The sequence below is a fragment of the Hemibagrus wyckioides genome, linkage group LG10 (assembly GCF_019097595.1).
Source record: "Hemibagrus wyckioides isolate EC202008001 linkage group LG10, SWU_Hwy_1.0, whole genome shotgun sequence".
Taxonomy (NCBI): domain Eukaryota; kingdom Metazoa; phylum Chordata; class Actinopteri; order Siluriformes; family Bagridae; genus Hemibagrus; species Hemibagrus wyckioides.
This window is the reverse complement of record NC_080719.1, coordinates 4,789,936-4,817,500: the sequence shown is the minus strand read 5'-3', so window position 1 is coordinate 4,817,500 and position 27,565 is coordinate 4,789,936. Positions and strand designations below refer to the sequence as shown.

General features: G+C 44.1%; 3 protein-coding genes across 4 annotated transcripts in view; 1 reads left to right on the top strand and 2 right to left on the bottom strand.

Moving 5' to 3' along the window:
- LOC131360608 (serine/arginine-rich splicing factor 7-like) overlaps positions 1 to 8,358 on the bottom strand; it is a 25,812-nt gene extending 17,454 nt beyond the window's left edge. Inside the window, exons 1-4 of the mRNA XM_058401230.1 lie at positions 8,204 to 8,358; positions 4,359 to 4,539; positions 3,832 to 4,008; positions 2,137 to 2,211 (exon numbers count right to left, since the gene is read on the bottom strand). Of these exons, the coding sequence (XP_058257213.1) occupies positions 2,137 to 2,211; positions 3,832 to 4,008; positions 4,359 to 4,539; positions 8,204 to 8,297 (527 nt within the window). The 5' untranslated portion in view covers positions 8,298 to 8,358. The remainder of the gene's footprint in view (positions 1 to 2,136; positions 2,212 to 3,831; positions 4,009 to 4,358; positions 4,540 to 8,203) is intronic.
- On the top strand, positions 8,287 to 11,418 carry gemin6 (gem (nuclear organelle) associated protein 6). Its single transcript, XM_058401231.1, has 3 exons — positions 8,287 to 8,428; positions 8,559 to 8,691; positions 9,843 to 11,418. Exons 2-3 carry the CDS (start codon positions 8,564 to 8,566, stop codon positions 10,213 to 10,215), a joined length of 501 nt encoding a protein of 166 aa, XP_058257214.1. The 5' UTR covers positions 8,287 to 8,428; positions 8,559 to 8,563; the 3' UTR covers positions 10,216 to 11,418.
- A 942-nt stretch (positions 11,419 to 12,360) lies between these two features.
- Positions 12,361 to 27,565, bottom strand: part of sos1 (son of sevenless homolog 1 (Drosophila)) — a 44,034-nt gene continuing 28,829 nt past the window's right edge. The window contains exons 12-24 of one of the 2 annotated variants that reach the window (XM_058401222.1): positions 23,052 to 23,133; positions 22,752 to 22,874; positions 21,859 to 21,962; positions 21,549 to 21,771; positions 19,890 to 20,009; positions 19,071 to 19,233; positions 18,853 to 18,970; positions 18,588 to 18,760; positions 17,440 to 17,556; positions 17,081 to 17,354; positions 15,358 to 15,402; positions 14,872 to 14,993; positions 12,361 to 13,696 (exon numbers count right to left, since the gene is read on the bottom strand). In XM_058401222.1, coding sequence (XP_058257205.1) covers positions 13,277 to 13,696; positions 14,872 to 14,993; positions 15,358 to 15,402; positions 17,081 to 17,354; positions 17,440 to 17,556; positions 18,588 to 18,760; positions 18,853 to 18,970; positions 19,071 to 19,233; positions 19,890 to 20,009; positions 21,549 to 21,771; positions 21,859 to 21,962; positions 22,752 to 22,874; positions 23,052 to 23,133 — 2,084 coding nt within the window. In that variant the 3' untranslated portion in view covers positions 12,361 to 13,276. The remainder of the gene's footprint in view (positions 13,697 to 14,871; positions 14,994 to 15,357; positions 15,403 to 17,080; positions 17,355 to 17,439; positions 17,557 to 18,587; positions 18,761 to 18,852; positions 18,971 to 19,070; positions 19,234 to 19,889; positions 20,010 to 21,548; positions 21,772 to 21,858; positions 21,963 to 22,751; positions 22,875 to 23,051; positions 23,134 to 27,565) is intronic. The other variant, XM_058401223.1, reaches the window with a different exon arrangement.

The following is a 27,565-nucleotide window of genomic DNA, read 5'->3' as shown; positions in this document are numbered from 1 at the left end:
CACACACACACACACACACACACACACACACACTCGCTCACTTCCTCACACACACACACTCGCTCACTTCCTCACACACACACACTCGCTCACTTCCTCACACACACACACACACACACACACACACACTCGCTCACTTCCTCACACACACACACACTCGCTCACTTCCTCACACACACACACACACACTCGCTCACTTCCTCACACACACACACACACACTCGCTCACTTCCTCACACACACACACACACACTCGCTCACTTCCTCACACACACACACACACACACTCGCTCACTTCCTCACACACACACACACACACACTCGCTCACTTCCTCACACACACACACACACACACTCGCTCACTTCCTCACACACACACACACACACACACTCGCTCACTTCCTCACACACACACACACACACACACACACACACACACTCGCTCACTTCCTCACACACACACACTCGCTCACTTCCTCACACACACACACACACACTCGCTCACTTCCTCACACACACACACACACTCGCTCACTTCCTCACACACACACACACACTCGCTCACTTCCTCACACACACACACACACACACTCGCTCACTTCCTCACACACACACACACACACTCGCTCACTTCCTCACACACACACTCACTCACTCTCACACACACACACACACACACACTCACTCACTCTCACACACACACACTCGCTCACTTCCTCACACACACACACTCGCTCACTTCCTCACACACACACACACACACTCGCTCACTTCCTCACACACACGCTCACTTCCTCACACACACACACACACACTCGCTCACTTCCTCACACACACACACACACACACTCGCTCACTTCCTCACACACACACACACACACTCGCTCACTTCCTCACACACACACACACACACACTCGCTCACTTCCTCACACACACACACACACACTCGCTCACTTCCTCACACACACACACACACACACTCGCTCACTTCCTCACACACACACACACACACACTCGCTCACTTCCTCACACACACACACTCGCTCACTTCCTCACACACACACACTCGCTCACTTCCTCACACACACACACACACACACACTCGCTCACTTCCTCACACACACACACACACACACACACACACACACACACTCGCTCACTTCCTCACACACACACACTCGCTCACTTCCTCACACACACACACTCGCTCACTTCCTCACACACACACACACACACACACACACTCGCTCACTTCCTCACACACACACACACACACACTCGCTCACTTCCTCACACACACACACACACACTCGCTCACTTCCTCACACACACACACACACACACTCGCTCACTTCCTCACACACACACACACACACTCGCTCACTTCCTCACACACACACACACACACACTCGCTCACTTCCTCACACACACACACACACTCGCTCACTTCCTCACACACACACACACTCGCTCACTTCCTCACACACACACACACACACACACTCGCTCACTTCCTCACACACACACACACACACACACACACTCGCTCACTTCCTCACACACACACACTCGCTCACTTCCTCACACACACACACTCGCTCACTTCCTCACACACACACACACACACACACACACTCGCTCACTTCCTCACACACACACACACACACACTCGCTCACTTCCTCACACACACACACACACACTCGCTCACTTCCTCACACACACACACACACACACTCGCTCACTTCCTCACACACACACACACACACTCGCTCACTTCCTCACACACACACACACACACACTCGCTCACTTCCTCACACACACACACACACACACTCGCTCACTTCCTCACACACACACACACACACACTCGCTCACTTCCTCACACACACACACACACACACTCGCTCACTTCCTCACACACACACACACACACACTCGCTCACTTCCTCACACACACACACACACACACACTCGCTCACTTCCTCACACACACACGCTCGCTCTCACACGCACACACCCCCCACACACACACTCCTTCTCGAAGACACACACACCCTCGCGCGCGTGCCCTCTCGCGCACACACACACGCTCCCTCACACACGCTCCCTCACACACATGCTGCCTCACTCACCTCCTGCCTCGGCTCCGGCTGTGAGAGTGGGAACGGGAATGCCTCCTTCCACGAGAGCGAGAACGAGAACGAGACCTGCCCGATCCACGCGAAAGGGCACAGAGACGGAGGCATGGATGAAAGGATGCAATGAGAAAGAAAACACTTTAAGTACCGACTCTACAGAGAAACGGCGAGTAAGACATACAGACATTAATTCTGTCTCTGAAACTGTCCCTGCACCTCTGCCTACATCTGCTTACAGCATTCTGCACCTCTGCCACTGGCCTGACCTAGCATCAACGGAAAAAAACGTACAACAATTCACTTTAGCTCTACATTACTTACAGCAGTCAACAGTTTTATTTTTTTACAGGATCCCTGCATAAAATAGTTTTTTTTCAAGCTTAACCAAAAGAACTAAAAATGAAAGAAACAAACAAAACTTATGACACTACACATTACGTTTGACTAATTTCAGGCAAAGGAAACTTCGAGAGAAAAAAACAAATAGAGAGAAAGAGAGAAAGAGAGACACATTAATTGGTACTTAAAATAAACCTTGCAAGTTTGCAGGTCGACCCTCTTTGGAACCAAGGTCTAGCAGATCTAGGCGATCTAGAAGTATCTATCATCAGTCGACCTCTGCATCTAGTCGTTTTCTTCGCTTTCTAACGATGACCGCACTGACAGCGAAATCGCTTGATTGAGACTTGATAGAAGTGTGCGAAGTGCTTTGTCTGCCGAGGTCTCGATGCTCTCGTTAGCAAAAGCGTGGGCCCGAATTGATAGTCAAATTGGCTCAGATTGCTGATCACTTGGGTTTGGAGTTGGGGGGGGCACACACACATACACACACACACACACACATACACACGCACGCACGCTTATGTGCCCCGAATGAAACGATTAGCTGCAGGTAGAAGTGGCAGGAGACTTTAGAGAGAGGGTCTGGCTGGTCACGCCCTGGTCAAAGCAGCTGACCGTAAGTGTGGTATTTGCTAGAAGATTCATGAAATCGTAAAGGGTCGCGACACTCTGAATCAAACGATGAAACCTGAAAGGTTTTGACCAGGTGAGTCATTAAATAAAAATCGCACACAACATTTGAGCATTATATAAACCTTGAAAGTAAAACAAACAACATTTATATAGCTGTATATACAGACAGTGGTGGACCGATACATTGCTTCAGGGATTTATTGGGCTTTTCAGGAAGCCAGCTCCTGATTGGCTGACCATCATGAAGAGTCTCAACCTCTTTATAATCACAGAAAACTGGCCAATCAGAGGCCAGTAAACGATCTTAATTTAAAAACTAGTTCATGCTTATGATCTGAAAAGCTTGTAAATTAGAGATGGGTCTGAAATTTGACTCAGACATTCTCATGTAATTACTCTCGTGTAATCTAACCCTCCCGGCTAAATATCAGCATCAGGCCTTTTTACGAAGCGAACGGCCAACAACTATATGTACATACAGGAGCCAAACAAGGAGAAAAATGACAGCAACATTAGAAATTTAAACAATAAGGAGACATGTAGACACTCTTGTGTGAGAAGAGCTGGCTCAAGGGAAATACAGTGTAGAGAAAATCCGAGAGTGTATTTACATGATCTGCATTGTCTTTCTGAATGTTAATGAACACGATAAGTTCACGTTATTTTACGAGTACTCATTCGGCTGAATTGATGGCGGTTGCTCCGGCTCCTTACCTGCTCCGTCTGCGGCGACTGTAGCGGTGACAGTCGTACGCGTAATGCCCCTTCTCGCCGCACTCATAGCAACGGTCATTAGGGTCGAAGGGGCGCCGAGTGGGCGGGCGATCGTAGCGGGAGCGGCGAGGCATACCTGTCGATAACTCTACACGCACACGGGTTCCACAGATCACTCTGGAACAGAAACGGAACAGGGCTTATGTAGATTGGTTCATTTTCTCTAATCGTGCTTCTGATTTGAACAAGAGTTTATTGTCCAAGTCGTGTTAAGAAATCCTCTTATTATCCATGATTACATAATACAATTTAAAGTTAACGAAGCTGACTAACGTTAACGATTAGGAAATGTGGGCTACGTTACTGAGACTGACCATCACTTAAAAAAAATAAAAATAAATAAAATCAGCTGCCATGTCGTTTCAGAAATAACTGCAGTAAATAATCATAAAAACCACTGACGAAGATCTTTCTTCTGTCACTGTAACAGCGGAGTGATATAGTGATTTGTACACATTCCCACTTACTTGCCATCGAGGCCACGGACGGCATCTTCGGCGTCTCTGGGATCATCAAATTCCACGAAGGCAAATCCTGGAGGGTTTCTGGCGATCCACACAGTTCTCAAAGGCCCGTAATAACTGAAAGCCCGCTCGAGTTCTCCTTTCCCTGCTCCAGTTCCCAGGTTCCCAACATAAACTTTAGTCTCTACAATAAAACAAAAAAGAGAAGATCATTTTTAGCTCCAAGTCCATTAAATCTGACTAAGAGGGATCAAAACATCAACACTTTTCATAAGCTTCTGCGATTAACAGAGCAGATTAAACATCACTCCATGGACTGAATCTGGGTCCATGCAGATGTTCGCCCCTGTAAATCCGATCATTTGAATGACTGCCAGCTGCACGCAGATGTTTGGCCATTCTCAAGTAATCTAATGTTCATCACCATGTGCTCACCTATTCTAAGTAATAGAGTGTAGTCATCATGCCCACAACATGGTCACATGTGCATGGGATTTTGCTTCGGGGTTTTCCCCCTGTGCTGAAAAATCAGCATTTGCATTGCAAGAAAAAGGTTCACAGACATACAAAAAGCGAACAGAAAGAACTGGTAAAATCCCCATTAGTAAAACACACCAACTCTCCAAGCTTGGATTTGACCTTTATTGTTATTCCTCCTTAAAACCAACTTCACTTATCTTTCTTTCAGAATGCTAAGCAGTAGGGCAACCATGATAACAAAGTTAAAGTCATGTAAACAAGTTTACAGACCAGAATTACAGCAAAGGACACAACGCTGATGTGTCAGTTGGTCCAAAAAAGGATGTGTGGCAGATTCAGCAAAGGAGGAGTAGACAATCTGCCTTGGAGGCGTTGACAGCATAACCGTTGGTCCAGGAAAGGAGGCATGGACGCCCTACTGTCAGCCCAAGCAAAAGAGGTGTGGCCACTAAGAAGCCTGTCAAGAAAGGTGTGGCTGTCATGCTGTACCTGTCTAGCAAAAACACGGTCTTGGTACAAGGTAAACGTGGCCTCCGGGTTTGTCACAATTAGCAAAGACTGTATGACCTCGGGGTCTGACAGTTCTAGAGAAAACTGCGTAGTCGGTGAGCTAGCAGAGCAAACGTGTCCACTCTTACAACACTACATTATAAAGCAAAACGTAATTCTGTATTAATCAAGACCAAAGCAAGGAAGTCAGGTACAGCAAAAAGCACTGCTTGAAAATCTGAACGAAGCCACTGAGCAAAGCGGCACACTGCCAACAGACATCCACCAAGAAACAACACAGAGACTTGAAGCCATATGGTTGGGTTTTGTGAGAGTGCCAGATGTCACTGAACACTAACACTTACAGCCCTCTCAGAGAGAATGATGAAACTGCCCTGGCACTAGAGCTCCCAAGGCTGAAGGCTGCAACCGGATTAGAACAAAACCTGGCAGCGAACATGAAGCTGTGCAAGCAGAAGGCAATATCTAACCAGGGGGGAAAAAAACGGCCTGAAAAGATGCCTAAGGGGTTCATCAAACCTTGTGGAAAGACACAGCACTGACAAGACAGTCACATCACATTGGCCAGCCAAGTCAGTCAGAGAATGCCTTGGGAGGAGCGTGTGGAGATGTTCAACACAAATTATAGCCACCACAGGAGCTGATGAAGCTTCTCAGGGTAACATAAAACTACAACACAAAAAGGCAGTGCACTTTATAGCAACGCTATTAGACACTGGAGCATAACGCTGTCAGTCAGTTGGACAGACAATGTCTGAAAAGACACACTCTTCTGTGTCTCGTTCGAAGCTTCTTCCTGAAAATATACTAACACACGGGCATGATGTAAAAGGCAAAACCACAGAGACCAAAGATTGATGGATTGATTGTAGATGCTGGGATGTGGGGTGATGTTCGCCAAACATTACACAGTTTTCACCTGTTCAAACCGTTCCAGGTAAAACAGAAACACAATACTGCATTGTAAATACACAGGAGATTGTCTCAGTTGTCAGAGATACACTATATTGCCAAAAGTTTTTGGACACCCCTCCAAGTCATTCAATTTTTTTGGTGTTGTTTTGCAGGGGTCGGGCTTGGCCCCTCAGTTCCAGTGAAAGGAACTCTTAATGCTTTAGTATACCAAGACATTTTGTACAATCTCATGCTTCCAACTTTGTGGGAACAGTTTGGGGATGACCGCTTCCTGTTCCAACACGCACCAGTGCACAAAGCAAGGTAATGGATGATTGAGTTTGTGCAGGCCAGTCAAGTTCCTTCACACCAGAGTCCTGACCTCAACCTGATAGAACACCTATGGGATGAATCAGAGCGGAGACTGTGAGCCAGGTCTTCTCGTCCAACATCAGTGCCTGACCTTCTAGATTAATGGTCAAAAATTCCAATAAACATACTCTTAAACCTTGTGGAAAGCCTTCCCAGAAGAGTTGAAGCTGTTATAGCTGCAAAGGTCAGGTTCAACTCCATATTACATTCATGTGCATGTAAAGGCAGACGTCCGAGTTTTGGCCTGGCTCACAGTCTCCACTCTAATTCATCCCTAATGTGTTCTATCAGGTTGAGGTCAGGACTCTGTGCAGGTCAGTCAAGTTCCTCCACACCAAACTCACTCATCTTTATGGACCTTGCTTTGTGCACTGGTGTGCAGACATGTTGGAATAGGAAGGGGCCATCCCCATTGGGAGCATGGAGTCCGAAATGTCTTGGTATTCTGAAGCACTGAAGTGAAGCTGAAGTTCCTTTCACTGGACCTAAGGGGCCAAGCCCAACCCTTGAATTCAATGATTTGGAGGGGTGTCCCAAAACTTTTGCCAACATAGTGTACAATATGAAAGTCGGTCTTTCCGGTTTGATCAGTGTGTGGCAGTTTCGTTCCCTTCAATAACATTCCTAAAATGTAGATATTCAATATCTAAAGTAGACTTTTACTTGTATAGTGCTTGTAGTATTAGACGCTGTCACTAAGCAGGTTTACAGACGTGAATCGAGATCAGTGGTGACGGTGGTAATCTTCGAAAATCTTCCCGAGAGGACACGTTATGACTCCTAATGGAACTTCTTCACTGGAATTATAAATCGTTACACCATACAGGTGTACAAGAGGAAAAAACAGAACCAAGTCTGTAGGAAAAGTTCTGCAGTATGAGAAGATTGTGAAAGTCCTGGGATGAGTAGGGTCATTAGGATTTCAGCAGCAGCTCTCTCTTGGGTACAAATCTACAGTGTCCACCTAAGCAAAAGTGCATATACATAAAAACATGTAACAAAATGAAGGTTAAAAGCAAGAGTACAAAGCATGCACTATTGCAGCACACACTAATTTTGGACTCGCAAATTAATATTTTTTAATAAACAGTACAAGCAAACTTTTGGTAAGCCTTACAGGTTGCATCCAAAATGGCGGACCTGTATTATTTTTAATGGAAGCATTAAAGAAATAAGCATAAATATTATACTCTTAATGTCTATTTACATATATATGTTTAGGGGTTTTATTCAAATACATTTAGGTCATTATATCAGATTAAAGCCAGACGAGGTGAGTGCTTGTGTGTGTGTGTGTGTGTGTGTGTGTGTGTGTGTGTGTGTGTGTGTGTATATATATATATATATATATATATATATATATATTGTTTGTTCATGGAAGAAGAAAATTGAAAATGATCGCGTTAGCCACTAAGCTAGCTCGATTAATTTAGCAACAGAAGCAGAAGAAAGCCGTGCACGCGCGCAGCAGTCAGCCTTTACAGCCGACAGCTAGCGTGCGCGCGCTACAATGCTAACCGCATACCGTCGATCTTTTGTTGATTTAAATATTTGTCAATAAATACTCTACGTAACGTTTTTCCACCGCTTACCTCCTCCGTGCCGACTGTGTCTGGACATCTCACAGAACCTAAACACGCTAATCTGAAAGGAACGTCGCGAACTGACAGATGGAAGCGGAACCATGGAAACGATCCATTGCGTGTCACATTTTAAAGTGTCCGCGCTCTCCTCGTTGTAGTCCTCGCGCACGAGTAAAGTACGGGACGTAGCATTTAACAAACTCAATATCCCACAATGCACTTCTCGAACATCCGGTAAGTTGCGAATTTGTTTGCACGGGCTCATACGGGTTTTAAAACAGATTTTATGAATTAGAAGCACGTTTTCCTTTCTGTTATTTAAGTTATTTTAACAGCCGTTCGTGTTTTCTGTTAATTTATCCAGCGGAAATGGCGGAATGGCGCAACATGCTGCCGCAGGAATGGTTTAAATATGTGAACCAGGAGGTGCGAGTTACAGCGCAGGATAAACAGCAGTATGGAGGCTGTGTGTACACTGTGGATCCTGTTTCTGCCAGGTATACACACTCACATTCATGTTAAAGTCCACATTATACTGAAATATTCCTGATGTTTTAGTGATTCTGGTGTCCGTCTGATAGCTGGTGATGTCTTTGTGTCCTGTGCTGATGTCACTTGAGGACATACACTGTATTGCCAAAAGTTTTGGGACACCCCACCAAATGAACTCTTAATGCTTCAGCATAGCAGTGAAAGGAACTCTTAATGCTTCAGCATAGCAGTGAAATGAACTCTTAATGCTTCAGCATAGCAAGACATTTTGGACAATTTCATGCTCCCAGCTTTGTCTGAACCGTTTGGGGATGACCGCTTCCTGTTCCAACACGCACCAGTGCACAAAGCAAGGTAATGGATGATTGAGTTTGTGCAGGCCAGTCAAGTTCCTTCACACCAGAGTCCTGACCTCAACCTGATTGAACACCTATGGGATGAATCAGAGCGGAGACTGTGAGCCAGGTCCATAAAGACACAGATGAGTGAGCAAGGTCCATAAAGACACGGATGAGTGAGCAAGGTCCATAAAGACACGGATGAGTGAGTTTGGTGTGGAGGAACTTGATTGTCCTGCACAGAGTCCTGACCTCAACCTGATAGAACACCTTTGGGATGAATTAGAGCAGAGACTGCCAGAGAAGCCAAACCTTCTCATCCAACATCAGTGCCTGACCTCACAAATACGCTTCTAGAGGAATGGTCAAAAATTCCCATAAACACACTCCTAAACCTTATGGAAAGCCTTCCCAGAAGCTGTTATAGCTGCAAAGGGCGGGCTAACTCCATATTACCTTGGCAAGATAGTGTACATGTAGGTAAATTGTCACCTGGACTTAAGTTGAATGTACGTCACTTTATGAAATTATTTTGAATTTCAGGTGAATAGGCCAAGACAGGACCCATGCATGAGGCATTTAGCAAGAAATGGGTAAAAATACTTACCTGAACTTAAGATTATTTCTGTTTATACGATTCTAGCTTTCCGCACGAGACCGGATACTGATTATCGAAGCAGAGCCTTATAATTTTCTTTAAATCCCACCTTGTGTAATCTGACATATTAGAAAGAAATTCTTTATCACAATCTGCTATATTTTTCAGAGGTTTTTAATTTTTTTGACTCATACATTTTTTCATACATCTCCCCCACAAGCCTAGTCCTTGTGACCTTTGAGGAGAAAAGAAACGCCTCTGTGAGGGTCATCTCGGGCCATGCTGTGAGAGACGTGCAGCTCCTCAAGCCAGGAGATGAAGATACAGAGAAGAAGATGAGGTCTCTGTTTACACCTGCTGACAGCCAGGAATTCAGCACAGAGGAACTCGAGGAACGCAAGAAGAACCTGCGAGCATGGCTGGAGAAGAACCTGATTCCCGTTACGGAAGAAGGCGACGTCCTGCGCGTGGCCAATGTGCTCACCATCAGCGCTCCATACGGCCCCGAGCAGTGCAGCAGCAGCAACGAAATCATCCTGGCGAGAGTGCAGAGTCTCGTGGAAAACAAGCCGGGACGAGAGAACCAGCAGTAAACGTCGAGCTCGTCACACTGCGTCCTCTCTGTGAGAGATCATGATGTTCATGTGTTCCTCTTTCTACTGAGGGAGATTTGATTAAAGCGCTTGTGGCACTAGCAGACTGTTACCTTTGTTTACTTCAGAAGCACGCATTGGGCCTCATTTATCAATATGAATACAACCAAATCATCTGGTATAAAATACCTTTATATTCTATGAGAGCATATGAGTGAGAATAACTAACATAAACCTTGATCGATTGGCTTCGAATAGTTTATTGCTGAGAACTTAGTGCAAAATTATATATGGATAACCTTAAGATTAATTTTCTAACAAATTAGAAAAAGGACGTATTAGTGTGTGTATAAACTGATCAGACATAAGATTATGACCAGCATTAACGTCTTCAGCAATCTGAGCAACAGTAGCTCGTCTGTTGGATCGGATCACACGGGCCAGCCTTCGCTCCCCACGTCCATCAATGAGCCTTCACCCTGTCGCCGGTTCACCACTGTTCCTTCCTTGAACCACTTTTAACAGACACTAACCACTGCAGACCGGGAACACCCTACAAGAGCTGCAGTTTTGGAGATGCTCTGATCCAGTGGTCTAGCCATCACAATTTGGCCCTTCATCAAACTCGCTCAAATCCTTACACTTGTCCATTTTTCCTGCTTCTAACTTTGAGGAAAAAATGTTCACTTGCTGCCTAATATATCCCACCCACTAACAGGTGCCATGATGAGGAGATCGGTCGTATTCACGGCACCTGTCAATGGTCATAATGTTATGCCTGATCGCCGTAACCAATGTGCTGCAATCCAATGACTGAGCTGTGTTACTGGAAGATTTAATACACAACACTGCTTAGTTTAGAGGTCATTTTCAGGTAATCGTTTATGGAGGTTTGTGGGAGTCACTAAATGTTTGATAGGCAAGTACAGGTGAAGAACATCTGGAAAGAATTCTTAGGGTGGATTGGCCTACGAAAATCTATACACAACTTCAATAAAAGACAAAAATGAGGCCCAATCTGGCATCAGGAAAAATGTGACACTGGTCAGGCGAATAAGCTTTTTTTTTCCCCCTCTAGGAACTGTTGAGTGAACAGGAAATAATTCTGCAGTTTTGTATTAATACACGGTTTGTTTGTATTGGACGGTTCAGAGTGTTTGTTTGATCAATAAAAATGGATCACAGTTTTGTAATAAAGAAATGTCATTACAAATCAGAATGCTTTTTTTTATATTTAATCTAATTGTGTGATTAATAATAGAATTTATTTTTAATCCACCCCTTTTGGTGAAGAGCAGGGTGAGTGTGACTGTTGTGGTAGGTGATGGACATTCACAGTGATATGTGAACAGGGGCGGAGCCACCTTGGAAAAGGCTACGCCCACCAGCTCAATTAAATAATATAAGTAATTATATTACATTAATAAACAGAATTTACTCTCGGTGTCCTGATAACGTGTACAAAGACGTTAGAAGAAACAAGAATGTGTGCGTTTCACCATCAAACCTCATTCTGTTCCACTTCTCCATGACGTTCTCCCTGGTCCTTTATGTACATTCACCTAAACAGCTGATTCCTATTGCTTGCTGATACACGGCTCTAGAACCTGTCCTTAAACATAACGAATCATCATCTACACACACACACACACACACCGAATAAGACAGAAATCAGAAGGTTACTGCACATCATGTGTAAATCAGGAACACATGGGGATGGTGTGTTAGGGAAAAACAAGCACTTTTTATTTCACTTTTTCTCCCCACCCCAGTTTTCTCTGCAAGTTGGTCAACCTGACAGTTCACACCCACCAGCCTGTTCTGTTCACGCTACCCAGCGGTGAGGGTCAACACGTGCTGCTTGTGGTGTGTGTGTCACAGGGCAACACAACACAATCAGAGGAAAGCGTTATCCACCCTCATTCGCATACATGAGCTGCCCATGATTGGCTAACATCACTGTGATGGACAGGAGAGAGACACTGATATCACAGGGATTTGTTTTCGTGATCTCCAGCCACTTATATATATTTATATTTTTTTAAACCTCTTTTCCTCCCAGTAGTTTCATTGTACCTATTTTCCCCCCTTTAATAATCCTCATTCCTCCATATTGAACATTAGCATGACTTTCTCAGCACACAATGGTAGAAACACTTTTTATTCCCTTTTTTTCTTTTTTCTTTTTTATACTTATTGGCAAAAACAGAAATGATTCAGAAAATAAAAGTTCTAACACATAAAGGACAATCACTTTTTTTTTTCTTCTTAAATTCAATGAAAGTACCTCTTTGGTTGTAGGAGGGTACCTTTGACTCGTGGTACTCTTGAGACTACTGGCACACAGACCTCTCCCTGTGGGGGTTAAACATGAACGCAGCTCACGACTTCGCAGTCCCTTTTTCCATTTAAACGTAATGAGGTGTGAGGCAGAAGGAGTCCTCTCGGACGAAACCCTTCGTCGTCGGTCCTCGGCATTGAGGAGTCTGTGCAGAGCAACCGTGATTTGTTGATTTGCTTTATTTAGGAGCTGGTTCAAACTGCTCTATAGTCTTTAGCTGTCCAGCATTAATGTTAATGATTTGCGTATGTATGTACGTTTTTTTTTTTAAATCTGGTACTGACTGCAGCGCTGTGCAGGGGGGGGGGGAGCGGAGGAAAGGCCGATGAGCTGAAAATAAGCAACGTTAAAAAAAAAAAAAAAAGGACGAACAGCAAGATGAAATGAACAAACATCAGACAAGAACAAAAAAACAAAAAAAAAGACAAGCAGTTTCCAAAAAGAAAGAAAGAAAATAACCCCAAAAAACTATAGAGAGAGACAACCTGCAGGAGGGCCTGGTTAATCTCAGGCGAAGTTTGCACTTCATGAAAACACAATCTGAACGGTTTAAGGGCACATTTTTCAATTCGTCTTTGTCTTTTTTTCCTTCTCCAAAGTCCAACACTGGCATTTCATCCAACAGTCTTTTTAATCTTTTTTGAAAAAGTCACTACGGTGTGTGTGTTTATATTTTATATATCTCACACTTCTCGTCTGCAGTCTTTAGTGTTTCCTTTTTTAGGAAGGGTTGGCGTTCTCGAGAAGTGGTGGACCTTCCCGCTCCCTTTTATATGTTTTTGGGGGCAGTTTAGGAATGGCCGTGCTGTGGCGGGGGGGCAGCGGGGGTCCGGCGGCACCGTGTGCGGCGTCACACTCGAGCTGATGCAGCGCCGGAGACGAGGCCGGGTGTTTCCGTGGTCCCAGCGGTGACGGGGACGAGGGGAAGAAGTGGCTGGATTCTGCACGGCGGCCCTGGGGAGGAGGTTGGAGGAGCAGAGGCGAGCTGGACAACACATCCGGAGTGCGCAGGGGCTCACGGGGAGGCAGGGACGGCGGGCTGGAAGGAGCGTCCGGCACGGAGTAGCGCATTGGGTACAGCTTACCGGTGGGCTGCCTCGGGGGGATGGCTGGGGGACTGTCCACGTGTTTCGACATCATCTGCAAAGAGAGAGGGGAAAAATTTTTTATTAATCTCTTTTAGTTTTATTTGAAAGTATGAGACCGCATGCTCTATATCCACTCTCTTAAATATGTAATCTTGTTGCCTGAAAGAAAGGCATCTGAATTAATGTACATCAATATATATTTTAAAATGATTTAAATAGGTTGTGTTAGAAAATCATTCATTTTTCTGTTGTTGTATCTTTAGTAACATAAAGCACATTGGTTATTATTTACAGCGATCAGGCATAACATTACGGTGAAGTGAATAACACTGATGATCTCCTCATCATGGCACCTGTTAGTGGGTGGGATATATTAGGCAGCAAGTGAACATTTTGTCCTCAAAGTTGATGTTAGAAGCAGGAAAAATGGACAAGCGTAAGGATTTGAGCGAGTTTGATGAAGAGCCAAATTGTGATGGCTAGACCACTGGATCAGAGCATCTCCAAAACTGCAGCTCTTGTGGGGTGTTCCCGGTCTGCAGTGGTCAGTATCTATAAAAAGTGTCCTTTAAGTCCTGTAAGCTGCGAGATGGGGCCCATGGAGGCTCCACCTCACAACTTTCAGAACTTAAAGGATCTGCTGCTAACACCTTGGTGCCAGATACCACAGCACACCTTCAGGGATCTAGTGGAGTTCATGCCTCAACGGGTCAGGGCAGTTTTGGCAGCAAAAGGGGGACCAACACGATATTAGGCAGGTGGTCATAATGTTATGCCTGATCGGTGTCTATGTGAATATAAAGTAATGCTTTAAACATGTATCTGCTGTTATAACCGCTCCTTTTAATCAGCCTGTGGGATGGCACGCCTGAATGATTTCGTTTCTTTGTGTGTAGTTGAGGGTTGTCTGTTCATTTTTCATTCTGGGCTTCAGGAAGGTTTAATATCTGTAGAAAGGACACTGTACACGTGCTATGAGACGATAAGGTTGGCCTCACAGATCCTGACGAGACTAAAATGATCAGACGAGTGCTGAGTTTGAGGAAAACCGTCTCTGAGGAGGACGTGGAAAAACACCAACACATTACAGGCTCTCATTAAGCAAAAGGAAATGATGGCCAGTGCGCCCCTGATAACACTTCAGGTGCTATCTGAAAACCGCAGACAGCAGCCTAACTGGCTCCAGATCCATCACCTTGTTTTAGATAACGTGTGAGGAGAGCGTACCTTAGAGGGCGAGGACTCGGCAGGAGCGGATTCAGGACGCCGTCGTGGTGGGACTGGAGGAGGGACAGGAGGGTCATCTGTACTCCTGTGGAAACTCACCATGGAGGACACGGATGATGACCCTGAGAAACGGAGGTAGGGAAGAAGTTAGACCACAAATCGTATTTTAGGCATTTACAATGACTGATGAGACACAAAAGCATGAAACAAAGGGCGAGATCCCAAACCCTCACTCAGATTTTTCCCCAATCTTGTGAACAATGAATTTGTGATCATGTGATTTGTAAAAACAAACAAACAAACAAACAAACAAATCAAAACAGCAGCGGTCTTTTGGTTGTCAATCCCAAACAGTAGTACATGTGAAATACTTTCCAGCTCAGGTGATGGAGACACAAAACAAATGTAATGGAAGTGTGAATTAGTGAATGAAGGAATGGGAGGGATGAGGGAGTAAGAGAGGTAAAGGAGGGCTTTTATACTAACGTGGGCCATGAGGCAGCGAAACCGGGGCAAAAATGGTGTCGCTGTCTGGCAGCAAAAAGAAAAGAGAGAGAGACATGCTGAGAGAGGACACAACACAGTCAAGGCCTTGGAATGTTGAAGAAATCTGGCATACATCATCATCAATCAATCAAAGAAGAAATAAATGGAAAATTAAAAATAAATAAATAAAGAACACACTTTATGTGTTTCTGAAAAAGAAATAAAAAAGATCACACTTCTCACAGATCAGTATATCTGTTAATACTAGGCTGGGTAAATGTTAAGCTTAATATAAAAGACAAGAAGGAATGCAAGTCAAAAATGCTTGAAAAGATTTTTTTACTTGAGTTTGTCGCACACACAGAGAGAGAGAGAGAGAGAGAGAGAGAGAGAGAGAGAGAGAGAGAGAGATACAAAAACACAGCCAGAGAGAGAGAGAGCGAGAGAGACAAAGACACAGCCAGAGAGAGAGAGAGAGAGATACAAAAACACAGCCAGAGAGAGAGAGAGATACAAAAACACAGCCAGAGAGAGAGAGAGAGATACAAAAACACAGCCAGAGAGAGAGAGAGAGATACAAAAACACAGCCAGAGAGAGAGAGAGAGAGAGCGAGAGAGACAAAGACACAGCCAGAGAGAGAGAGAGAGAGATACAAAAACACAGCCAGAGAGAGAGAGAGAGATACAAAAACACAGGCTGAGAGAGAGAGAGAGCGAGAGAGACAAAGACACAGCCAGAGAGAGAGAGAGAGATACAAAAACACAGCCAGAGAGAGAGAGAGAGATACAAAAACACAGCCAGAGAGAGAGAGAGAGAGAGAGCGAGAGAGACAAAGACACAGCCAGAGAGAGAGAGATACAAAAACACAGCCAGAGAGAGAGAGAGAGATACAAAAACACAGGCTGAGAGAGAGAGAGAGCGAGAGAGACAAAGACACAGCCAGAGAGAGAGAGAGAGATACAAAAACACAGGCTGAGAGAGAGATACAAAAACACAGGCTGAGAGAGAGAGAGAGATACAAAAACACAGCCAGAGAGAGAGAGAGAGATACAAAAACACAGGCTGAGAGAGAGAGAGAGAGAGATACAAAAACACAGCCAGAGAGAGAGAGAGAGATACAAAAACACAGGCTGAGAGAGAGAGAGAGAGATACAAAAACACAGGCTGAGAGAGCGAGAGAGCGAGAGAGACAAAGACACAGCCAGAGCGAGAGAGAGAGAGAGAGAGAGAGAGATACAAAAACACAGGCTGAGAGAGAGAGAGAGAGATACAAAAACACAGGCTGAGAGAGAGAGAGAGAGATACAAAAACACAGGCTGAGAGAGAGAGAGAGAGAGAGAGAGAGAGAGAGAGATACAAAAACACAGGCTGAGAGAGAGAGAGAGAGATACAAAAACACAGCCAGAGAGAGAGAGAGAGAGATACAAAAACACAAAGGCTGAGAGAAAGAGAGAGAGACAAACAGATGATTGCTCTCTGTTCTGTTGTCCAAAAAGTGTTGCGCATTCTCAACAATTTTTTTTGTGTTGTTAGCTTACACACACACACACACACACACACACTTAAAAACTACTCATCAGTGGTAGTACAATGCTGTTAAATGCTGAATGGGTTAGTTGGGTTAGTGTTAGTAAAATCCAGTCAACACTTGTGGCAGGGGGGTAAGCATGCTGCATACAAGATCTTTAGGTGTGTGTGTGTGTGTGTGTATCCTGTACATACTTGAGTGGAAGGGACTGGAGGGTCCCTGTGGAGAGTCAAACACACTGCAGAGATCCGTGGAGCTGGAGGCTGTGGAGGCGGGTGGAGGAGTGAGGGGCGTTCGAGGAGAGTTGGGCGCTGATGCCGCGCAGCTCTCCGTCTCGCTGTCTGGAATACGACTGTAGCTGATCTTTCTCGGCTCGTTCTGCAACGGCGTCGGGTGGCGCATGCTCCCGGGGCGACTCGAGGACGGGCGTACACCCGGAGATTTCAGCGGGCAGCTGTACTTCTTAGGCTGCAGGTGGGGGGCAGAAGCAGATTTAATACCCTATCCCACAAAACAAAAAACAGATCTAACCATCTAAACATTTAGTACTTACAAATCGAGGCAGGGAACGTGCGTTGCGAGGCTCGATCTCTAAAGATTTGTTAAACAGATAGTCTGTAAACTCCTTCTCCATCATGTCCTCCATCGGGTTCAGGTTCTCGAAGAATTTCTGTGTCAGAATCAAACAAAAGCAGAGAGAAAGCAGATGTTGTTAGGTGAGACTTTCTGATTTCACCAACTTCATTTTAATAGCACTAACCCATGCTCCTATAACTAGAGGTTTACATCAGGCATAACATTATGACCACCTGCCTAATATTATGTTGGTCCCCCTTTTGCTGCCCAAACAGCCCTGACCCATTATGCACTGTGTATTCTGACACCTTTCTATCAGAACCAGCATTAACTTCTTCAGCACTTTGAGCTACAGTAGCTCGTCTGTTGGATCGGATCACACGGTCCAGCCTTCTCTCCCCACGTGCATCAATGAGCCTTGACCGCCCATGACCCTGTCGCCGGTTCACTACTGTTCCTTCCTTGGACCACTTTTGATAGATACTGACCACTGCAGACCGGGAACACCGCACAAGAGCTGCAGTTTTGGAGATGCTCTGATCCAGTGGTCCAGCCATCACAATCTGGCCCTTCGTCAAATTCGCTCAAATCCTTACACTTGTCCATTTTTCCTGCTTCTAATACATCAACTTTGAGGACAAAATGTTCACTTGCTGCCTAATATATCCCACCCACTAACAGGTGCCATGATGAGGAGATCATCAGTTTTATTCACGTCACCCGTTACTGCTCAGAATGTTATGCTTGATCGGTGTAAATAATTCTCATGATGAAGAAGTGACTGGATCTCCACCTCATTTTGAAAAGCAGAGAAGGAGTTTTATATATATATAAAATTTAACACAGTACATAACTAAATATTTCTCAATTTCTTGAAGAAGGTACAGGTGTTAATCTTTAATCATTAGTTTGATTCAAAAGCAATTCATTACTTAATAATACTTAATGACTCAAATATTATAATGCACTATAAGGATTCCTAAAAACATGTTTCTGTAGTTCTCAGGTCAGCCTCTACAGCAAAAGGCATTTATATAAACCTTACAATCTTGACTAAAATGCTTTCTATTACATGTCCTTGAAAAAGTTTGTCACTGCATTTTCATTGCTTGTAAGCGGACTAACCCGTATGTCGTTTTCTACCCGTAGGCAGTACGGCTGGTTCTGGTACTGCTGGATCTCTCCGGTGATCTCTGCTACTTTCCGCCTCTTACTAAAGTTAATCAGCTCTTTACCGTGTCTCTTCAGGAAGTCAGGGTTGCCTTCCTCCGTTTTCAGGATATTTGTTAAATATATACCTGAACACAGACAAACAAGATATAATTAAATTGACCTGAAAATGAATTAAAAATCCTGTTCTGTTCAATTGATATATAAAAGAAAATCATACCAAAGAAGGGCACACATGGTGGGTTAATGGACCTGAGTTTGGCCAAATACTTCTTATAATGGTCCTCACTGAGTTCATGGGCCTCTTCAAGGATCTTTCTTTGTCGGCTCGGGATTTGCTGAAAGAACAGGCGAACATTTCTCTCCATAAACCCGCTACATTACATCACTATCCTGTCTTCTGACACAAAGTTCACATACAAGGCCTACAAGATCTACCTCGAAGGTGTGATCAAGCCGGTATACAGGAGAAGAGTTCATGGCGCTGACCACCTCGAGGACGCCGTTAAAGTTATTGAGCTCCTGAAAGACCTGCAGGATCTCGATGATGCGTGACACCACGGCTACACGCTCCTCCAGGTTCTCCGTTTCCACAATACACCTGAGGAGGACGCAATACAAGATGCTAATGTTACACTATAACAAGAGAAAAGATTAAGCGGTCAAGGAATTACAGCTTTCTCTTGGGGAATGTTTCATCTTTTCTCAAATTTGGCCAGTCAATGATAGATGATGGTCAGGAACACAGGAGACTGATGCATTAATAAAAAAATACACACATCTGTGGTGACCAGAGGCGATAGTTTTCTCTAGATTCTGTATTTAATTATATAGCGAAGCAGCACAAATGCAAAATAGCTGAGATGTTATGCCATTTCAGTCACGCAAATAAAATGTTGTTTAACCTCATAATACTGTTGAAACAGCAGATAATTAGGTCCTCAGAGGTCAGAATATTTGACCAAACTACTAAATAATTTGGCAGTACACCGGGTGTGTCATTATTATTTTAGTTATTATTATTTAGAAACACTACTTAGTATGCATGTTATGGTTTGGGATACAGCCTTGAATTCTCTCTGAATAAATCCAATTAAATCTGTGAGACTAGGGTAAGGGTGAAATACTAAAAACTAACAGCATTAAACCCTGATGTTTTACATCAGTATAGAGAACAACTGTCTTATAGTAGTGCCCTGCATACACTGTACTGAATCCAATCCAAGCACCATGATTAGACGGAAGCCAGTGACTTACTTCTCGAACCAGAGGGTGAGATTGGTGGTGTGGCGGATCATACGCAGAAGGTTGGGTGAGTTCAGTTCTTTGTCCTCTTTCGTCCACACGCTTCCCACCAGCTCTGACGGCTGAACCGCCCTGGGGGAGAGAGAGAAAAGAGGCATAAAGTTCAAAATGGCGGCTTGTTTTCTCTCATCTTTATACTATACTTATACAACGACACAAAATCATTGCACTGTTTAATAGTTAAACTATAATTATATAGTAAGTATATTGTTAGTAAACATTTTTGTAAATACATAAAAATCCATACAAAGCATTTAACTAACATATAGCCAATATAATAACCTAATAAACACAGTACAAAGTGCACTATTCATAACCCACTGGATATTAGTTTAGTTTTTTCTTTTACATCATTAAACACTTCACTGCATTAGTGTTTAGAAGCACAGACATTGACATGGGTTGCCAGATTGAAATGCAAGTTGGAAAATCTTTAACCCCACTTATCTGTGAATCAGACATAACAGGCATAACATTATGACCACCTGCCTATTACTGTGCTGGTCCCCCTTGTGCTGCCAAAATAGCCCTGACCCGTCCTGCACTGTGTATTCTGACACCTTTGTATCAGAACCAACATTAACTTCTTCAGCAATTTGAGCAACAGTAGCTTGTCTGTTAGATCGGACCACACGGGTCAGTCTTCACTCCTTAAGTGAATCAATGAGCCTTGGTGAGCCTTCACCACTGTTCCTTCCTTGGACCACTTTTGATAGATACTGACCACTGCAGACCGGGAACACCCCAAAAGAGCTGCAGTTTTGGAGATGCTCTGATCCAGTGGTCTAGCCATCACAATTTAGCCCTTCATCAAACTCGCTCAAATCCTTACACTTGCCCATTTTTCCTGCTTCTAACACATCAACTTTGAGGACAAAATGTTCACTTGCTGCCTAATATATCCCACCCACTAACAGGTGCCATGATGAGGAGATCATCAGTGTTATTCACTTCACCTCTCACTGCTCATAATGTTATGCCTGATCGGTGTATATGCTATATCGTAGGATGATGCCAGTTTTACGAGACATACGAGTGTCAGTTATCCACCATGAGCCTTAATATATAGCAAGTTAAAGAAACTTAATACAATTATATCTACTAATGCATTCATATGAAGTTGCAATGTTTTACTCCAGCTTAGTTGAGTGAAAGCATCGACCCATAAGAATTGTATACAACACTGCAGCTATGTACAAATGCATTAGTGCATGCATAAAAGGTGGAGTACATACAGAACACCCGCTCAGAAACTATTAAAGCTCTTTTAGGGGGATGAAACAGAGCCTTGAGGGAAAACGAGCACCCTGGGTACGACGGTCATCCCCTGTTCCCACAGGCACACACAGCTAAAGGGAAGTGTGTCCCCTTGTTCCCTTTTTGTGTGTGTGTGTGTGTGTGTGTGTGTGTGCATACAAGATGTGGATACAATAAGTAATACTCCCATGTCCTGCATTGTGTTAAAGTGCCCCATTTTCTTGGCCGATTGTTGGCGGGTGATCAAAAAAATACAAATACAAACAGGAAGCAGCCATGTTCCCTAATGTTCAATAAACCCATTAAATCACATCTCTACAGTTAATCTAAAATAAACGATGTGTGTGTGTGTACCTGTAAAACTCAGACTCAAGCAGCGTGAGCTGCCGAGCGATCTCGATGGGATGAAGGGTCATCAGGTCGAACTGCTCGATCTGGCCCGGTTTGCTGATGTGCCACTCGCTGGAAGGAGGATTATTTTCAAAGGTAATGTTATGGCTCGGACCGTTAGCCTGTGCCTGCTTCTTCCGCTGGATGATCTTGGTGATGGACTCAACCCACTTCCTCATGGCTTTGCCTGTGGGGATGGAGGAGAGACGAGAAATGTTTCAAAACTAATCTGACAAAAAGTTACATTAAATTTGCGGTTAGATCGAGAGATTACCTCGGACTGTTCCGATGAACTCCTCCAGCCGGCAGAGTAGCTGAGCGTCCCTCTCAAAGTCGTAGAAGTGGTGCTCCACCCAGTGTCGGCACACATTCAGCACCCTGCACACACAAAATTCAACACCAGACACAAAAGTTAACTCTGCTCACTAAAAGTTTTGGGACACCCCTCCAAATAATTGAATTAAAGGAAAGGAAGTGTTAATGCTTCAGCTTCATACCAAGACATTTTGGACAATTTCACGCTCCCAACTTTGTGGGAACAGTTTGGGGATGACCCCTTCCTGTTCCAACATGACTGCTCACCAGTGCACAAAGCAAGGTCCATAAAGACATGGATGAGCGAGTTTGGTGTGGAGGAACTTGACTGGCCTGCACAGAGTCCTGACCTCAACCTGATAGAACACCTTTGGGATGAATTAAAGTGGAGACTGCGAGCCAGACCTTTTCGTCCAACATCAGTGCCTGAACTCACAAATGCGCTTCTAGAGGAATGGTCAAAAATTCCCATAAACACACTCCTAAACCTTGAGAAAAGTCTTCCCAGAACAGTTGAAGCTGTTATAGCTGGAAAGGGCGGGCCAACTTCATATTACATTCATGTGCAAGATGTAAAAGCAGATGTCCCAAAACTTTTGGCAATATAGTGTGTATCTACAAAGGTTTTCATTCCTCCAGAACATTCTGAATGTGTAGGAGTCAACTATATAGATGAAGTAAACTGAAGTCTTGCCTGAGAATTAGTGGAAAATGATCTTCTATTATAGGTCTAATAGTCATATGGACCTTTTATAATTACGACTCAAATGCTGAACCTTTTTGTTGTTTTATTTTTTATTTTTTTTTAGTCAAGATATCCCACTCATGACATTTTTGTTCTTATTAGTGTACCTGAGTTGCACTGGCTGCACGTATTCTTTGCGGAAGCGTTTGAGCTCAGCACTGAGCGGCTGATCTCCGTTCTCCATGGCCATCTGATCCGCCTCGGTGGGTTTGGGCTCCGGAATGTCAAACCTGGACATCACACACACACACACACACAGTTATCTGTACAAAGCTCCTGCAACACTACAGTCTTTATATTCCTTTAAAAAAAACAACACAGAACTAGTAGTTTCCTAGAGATTACCATTCCACCTGCAAAGAGTTAAAAATGAATTGTAATTATGTTCACCAATGTTATTATCTCACCTCTCGATGAGCAGGTCCAGCAGCTCCTGCGGTTTACAGAATGACCTGTAGGTGGTGAGGAAGGTCCGCACAAAATTGGGATCTGCAACAACAACAAAAAAGAACACAGCCACTTAATGGTCATTCTTTTCTTTCTTTTTCAGACAAAAAAAAACATTCATTGTTCCTATTTCAGTGTTGACTCCAGGGTTTTGTTTTGTCCTGTTGGGCTTCATATTGTTTTGGTCAGTGGTGGGAAACATGAAGTGGCCTTGAGCCCTTGAGCTGCACCTGTTTTCATGACTGCTAGATGAAATTAGGCACAAACACTAAATATAAAATATATAAGTAATATCACATGTGGTAGGACACATAAGGACTCAGTTTGTCTGTTCCAGTTGAATTGTTCCAGAGATTGCTGTAAATCTGACCAAAGTGCCATGTCCAGGTATTAAGGTTATATTGAATCTACATTGCGACTGAGGCAAGCGCAGTTCCAGACAAGGCCTATAGAGGGCATAATGTACGTTTGGATTAAACAGGGGTTACCAGAAAATGGCATTATGTTTAAATGTCTATAAAAAATGCAAGTAATTATGGTCCAGATAAACTCAGGTCACATCTGGTTTTTAAATACTGAAAGGCACAAACATACACATATACAATATTTTGCAATGAAACTGCTAAAGCGTAATTTATTCACATTGTACAACCATAAAGAATTCACACCAAAAATCACCTGCCTGTTAGTGTTGTGTACACCAATCGAGCATAACATTATGAACACTGACAGGTGCTGTGAATGAGACTGATGATCTCCTCATCATGGCACCTGTTAGTGGGTGGGATATATTAGGCAGCAAGTGAACATTTTGTCCTCAAAGTTGATGTGTTAGAAGCAGGAAAAATGGACAAGTGTAAGGATTTAAGCGAGTTTCACAAGGACCATATTGTTTAGGCTAGACCACTGGATCAGAGCATCTCCAAAACTGCAGCTCTTGTGGGGTGTTCCTGGTCTGCAGTGGTCAGTGGTCAGTATCTATCAAAAGTGGTCCAAGGAGTGGTGAACCGGCAACAGGATCATGGGCGGCCAAGGCTCAGTAATGCACACGGGGAGCGAAGGCTGGGCTGTGTGATCCGACTGTTGCTCAAATTGCTGAAGAAGAAGATGGGTCAGGGCTGTTTTGGCAGCAAAAGGGGGACCAACATAATATTAGGGAGGTGTTCATAATGTTATGCATGGTCAGTGTATATATACATTTGTAGCTTTACCATGTCATCTACACTATATTGCCAAAAGTATTCGCTCACCCATCCAAATAATCAGAATCAGGCGTTCCAATCACTTCCATGGCCACAGGTGTATAAAATCAAGCACCTAGGCATGCAGACTGTTTTTACAAACATTTGTGAAAGAATGGGTCGCTCTCAGGAGCTCAGTGAATTCCAGCGTGGAACTGTAATAGGATGCCACCTGTGCAACAAATCCAGTCGTGAAATTTCCTCGCTCCTAAATATTCCACAGTCAACTGTCAGCTGTATTATAAGAACGTGGAAGTGTTTGGGAACGACAGCAACTCAGCCACGAAGTGGTAGGCCACGTAAACTGACGGAGCGGGGTCAGCGGATGCTGAGGCGCATAGTGCGAAGAGGTCGCCAACTTTCTGCAGAGTCAATCGCTACAGACCTCCAAACTTCATGTGGCCTTCAGATTAGCTCAAGAACAGTGTGCAGAGAGCTTCATGGAATGGGTTTCCATGGCCGAGCAGCTGCATCCAAGCCATACATCACCAAGTGCAATGCAAAGCGTCGGATGCAGTGGTGTAAAGCACGCCGCCACTGGACTCTAGAGCAGTGGAGACGCGTTCTCTGGAGTGACGAATCGCGCTTCTCCATCTGGCAATCTGATGGACGAGTCTGGGTTTGGCGGTTGCCAGGAGAACGGTACTTGTCTGACTGCATTGTGCCAAGTGTAAAGTTTGGTGGAGGGGGGATTATGGTGTGGGGTTGTTTTTCAGGAGCTGGGCTTGGCCCCTTAGTTCCAGTGAAAGGAACTCTGAATGCTTCAGCATACCAAGACATTTTGGAAAATTCCATGCTCCCAACTTTGTGGGAACAGTTTGGAGCTGGCCCCTTCCTCTTCCAACATGACTGTGCACCAGTGCACAAAGCAAGGTCCATAAAGACATGGATGACAGAGTCTGGTGTGGATGAACTTGACTGGCCTGCACAGAGTCCTGACCTCAACCCGATAGAACACCTTTGGGATGAATTAGAGCGGAGACTGAGAGCCAGGCCTTCTCGTCCAACATCAGTGTGTGACCTCACAAATGTGCTTCTGGAAGAATGGTCAAAAATTCCCATAAACACACTCCTAAACCTTGTGGACAGCCTTCCCAGAAGAGTTGAAGCTGTTATAGCTGCAAAGGGTGGACCGACGTCATATTGAACCCTATGGATTAGGAATGGGATGTCACTTAAGTTCATATGTGAGTCAAGGCAGGTGAGCGAATACTTTTGGCAATATAGTGTATATTCTACATTCAAACTGGGGGGGGGTATTGCAAGCAGCTTAAACAACTATTTCTAGTTGTTTGCAGAATAAAGTGGTGTTAAAAATCAGTAGATGTAAATTTTAAAAAGCGGCTCAAATCTTAGATGCCCCTACGATCCCTCGCTCATACAGAACCTTCTAACATGAAGTTACAAAAAGATTTAAAAGATGTCACAAACCATTTACACTTGGGAGTTTAAAATTATCTTAAGTCTATCTTAGTTTTTTTTTCCTACTGTGTGTGTGTGTGTGTGTGTGTGTGTGTGTGCATTGCAGAGAGCTGTTTGTTCATATGATGGATCTGCTGAGTTCTGGGTTCCTTGGCGAGGCCAGTAAGGAACAATAGCAGCCTCAGTTTGCATTTACAAACAATCAGCCTGGAATTATTCTGGCCAGGAAACAGACGCCGTTCTGACGCACAAGGCTGCCCTCACACAGACTAGAACACACACACACACACACACACACACACACACACAGAGAGAGCACTTAAAATAGATTTAGAACGATCAGCTCTTAGGAGTCACAGACAGGACAAACAGATCCAGAAATCCAAAAATGAATCTCTCTCTCTCTCTCTCTTTCCCCCTCCCTCGGACACAAACAGAACAGGTAGGAGTAAGTGTTCAAATACAAACACAAAAAATGGCCCACAATTTATCAGCTAAAGGTTAATTGTGATCCTAAAACGGGGATGAAAATTTTTGAGGACGAGTAAAATCTAGTAATCAAGTAAACTGCATACAAAATATACACAAGTGTCTGTGTTTATACATGTGGAAGAGAACAGACAGTGTGCTGTGAGGCAGCGTGAGCAACCAGCCAAAAAGATGGCACATTAGCGTATGATAGTATGACTGTGAGAACTGGCTGGTGGGTGGAAACTGGCAAGTGACCATTCCTGGCGAATAAAAAAACAAAACAAAAAGTACTGCCTGGAGCAATTCAGAAATGATCAGGTTGCAGGCTATTTAAATTGAAGGATGTGGGTCAGGATGGGGTCATTTGGGAAAGGAAAAAAAAATTTTTGTGGACCCCTGATCATCACACCCATATGTGTGTGTTGAACACGCCGTCCAGCACCACTCTTCAGGAACGGCTTTGCACTAGATTTTGGAGTGTGGCGTGGAGATTTGTGATCCTTCTGTTAAGGCACAGGTTATGGATCAGTGTCGGACACTCGATTCTTCCGATCTTTTGATTCTTAAGACACCATACACCCGATCAGGCATAACGTTCCGAGCAGTGAGAGGTGAAGTGAATGAGACTGATGATGATCTCATCATGGCTCCTGTTAGTGGGTGGGATATATTAGGCAGCAAGTGAACATTTTGTCCTCAAAGTTGATGTTAGAAGCAGGAAAAATGGACAAGTGTAAGGATTTGAGCGAGTTTGACGAAGGGCCAAATTGTGATGGTTAGACCACTGGATCAGAGCATCTCCAAAACTGCAGTGGTCAGTATCTATCAAAAGTGGTCCAAGGAAGGAACAGTGGTTGTAGAATAGAGTCATTGTCAAGCTGGAACAGGTTCGGACGTTTCATTTCCAGTGAAAGGAAACTGTAAAGTTACAGCATACAAAGACAATCTATACAATTATGTGCTTCCAACTTTGTCTCAATAGAGAAGAAGCACATATATGGGTGCAATGGTCAAGCATCCTTATACTTTTCAAATCTTTCAATTGTGGTTTTTTATTTTTTTTTTTATTTTAGGGGTAACCAGAGCATTACTTCTGGCAAGAGAACAATATATGCTTCAGAAAGTCTGTAGTTTTCAGGAATATCTAGAAGAAAATTTCACCATGCGTAAGGTTTCTCAGGTTCTACACAAAGGGGAACGTGTGTCAGGGCTGATATGGTGGAATCGAGAAAACAGCATCCATCAATCCTCCACCCAGCTGTGTCCAGTTGTGGGCTGCAGCCCCGAAGCGATTCGGACAGGATGCACCTTTTTCCCGCTCGTTAGTGGCGAAAGAAAAA

Excerpts from the sequence above, each read along its gene's own strand:
- gemin6 (XM_058401231.1), top strand. The coding sequence starts at position 8,564 with ATGGCGGAATGGCGCAACATGCTGCCGCAGGAATGGTTTAAATATGTG. Across the intron at positions 8,692-9,842 it reads GTGGATCCTGTTTCTGCCAG|CCTAGTCCTTGTGACCTTTG; the intron begins GTATACACACTC and ends CTCCCCCACAAG.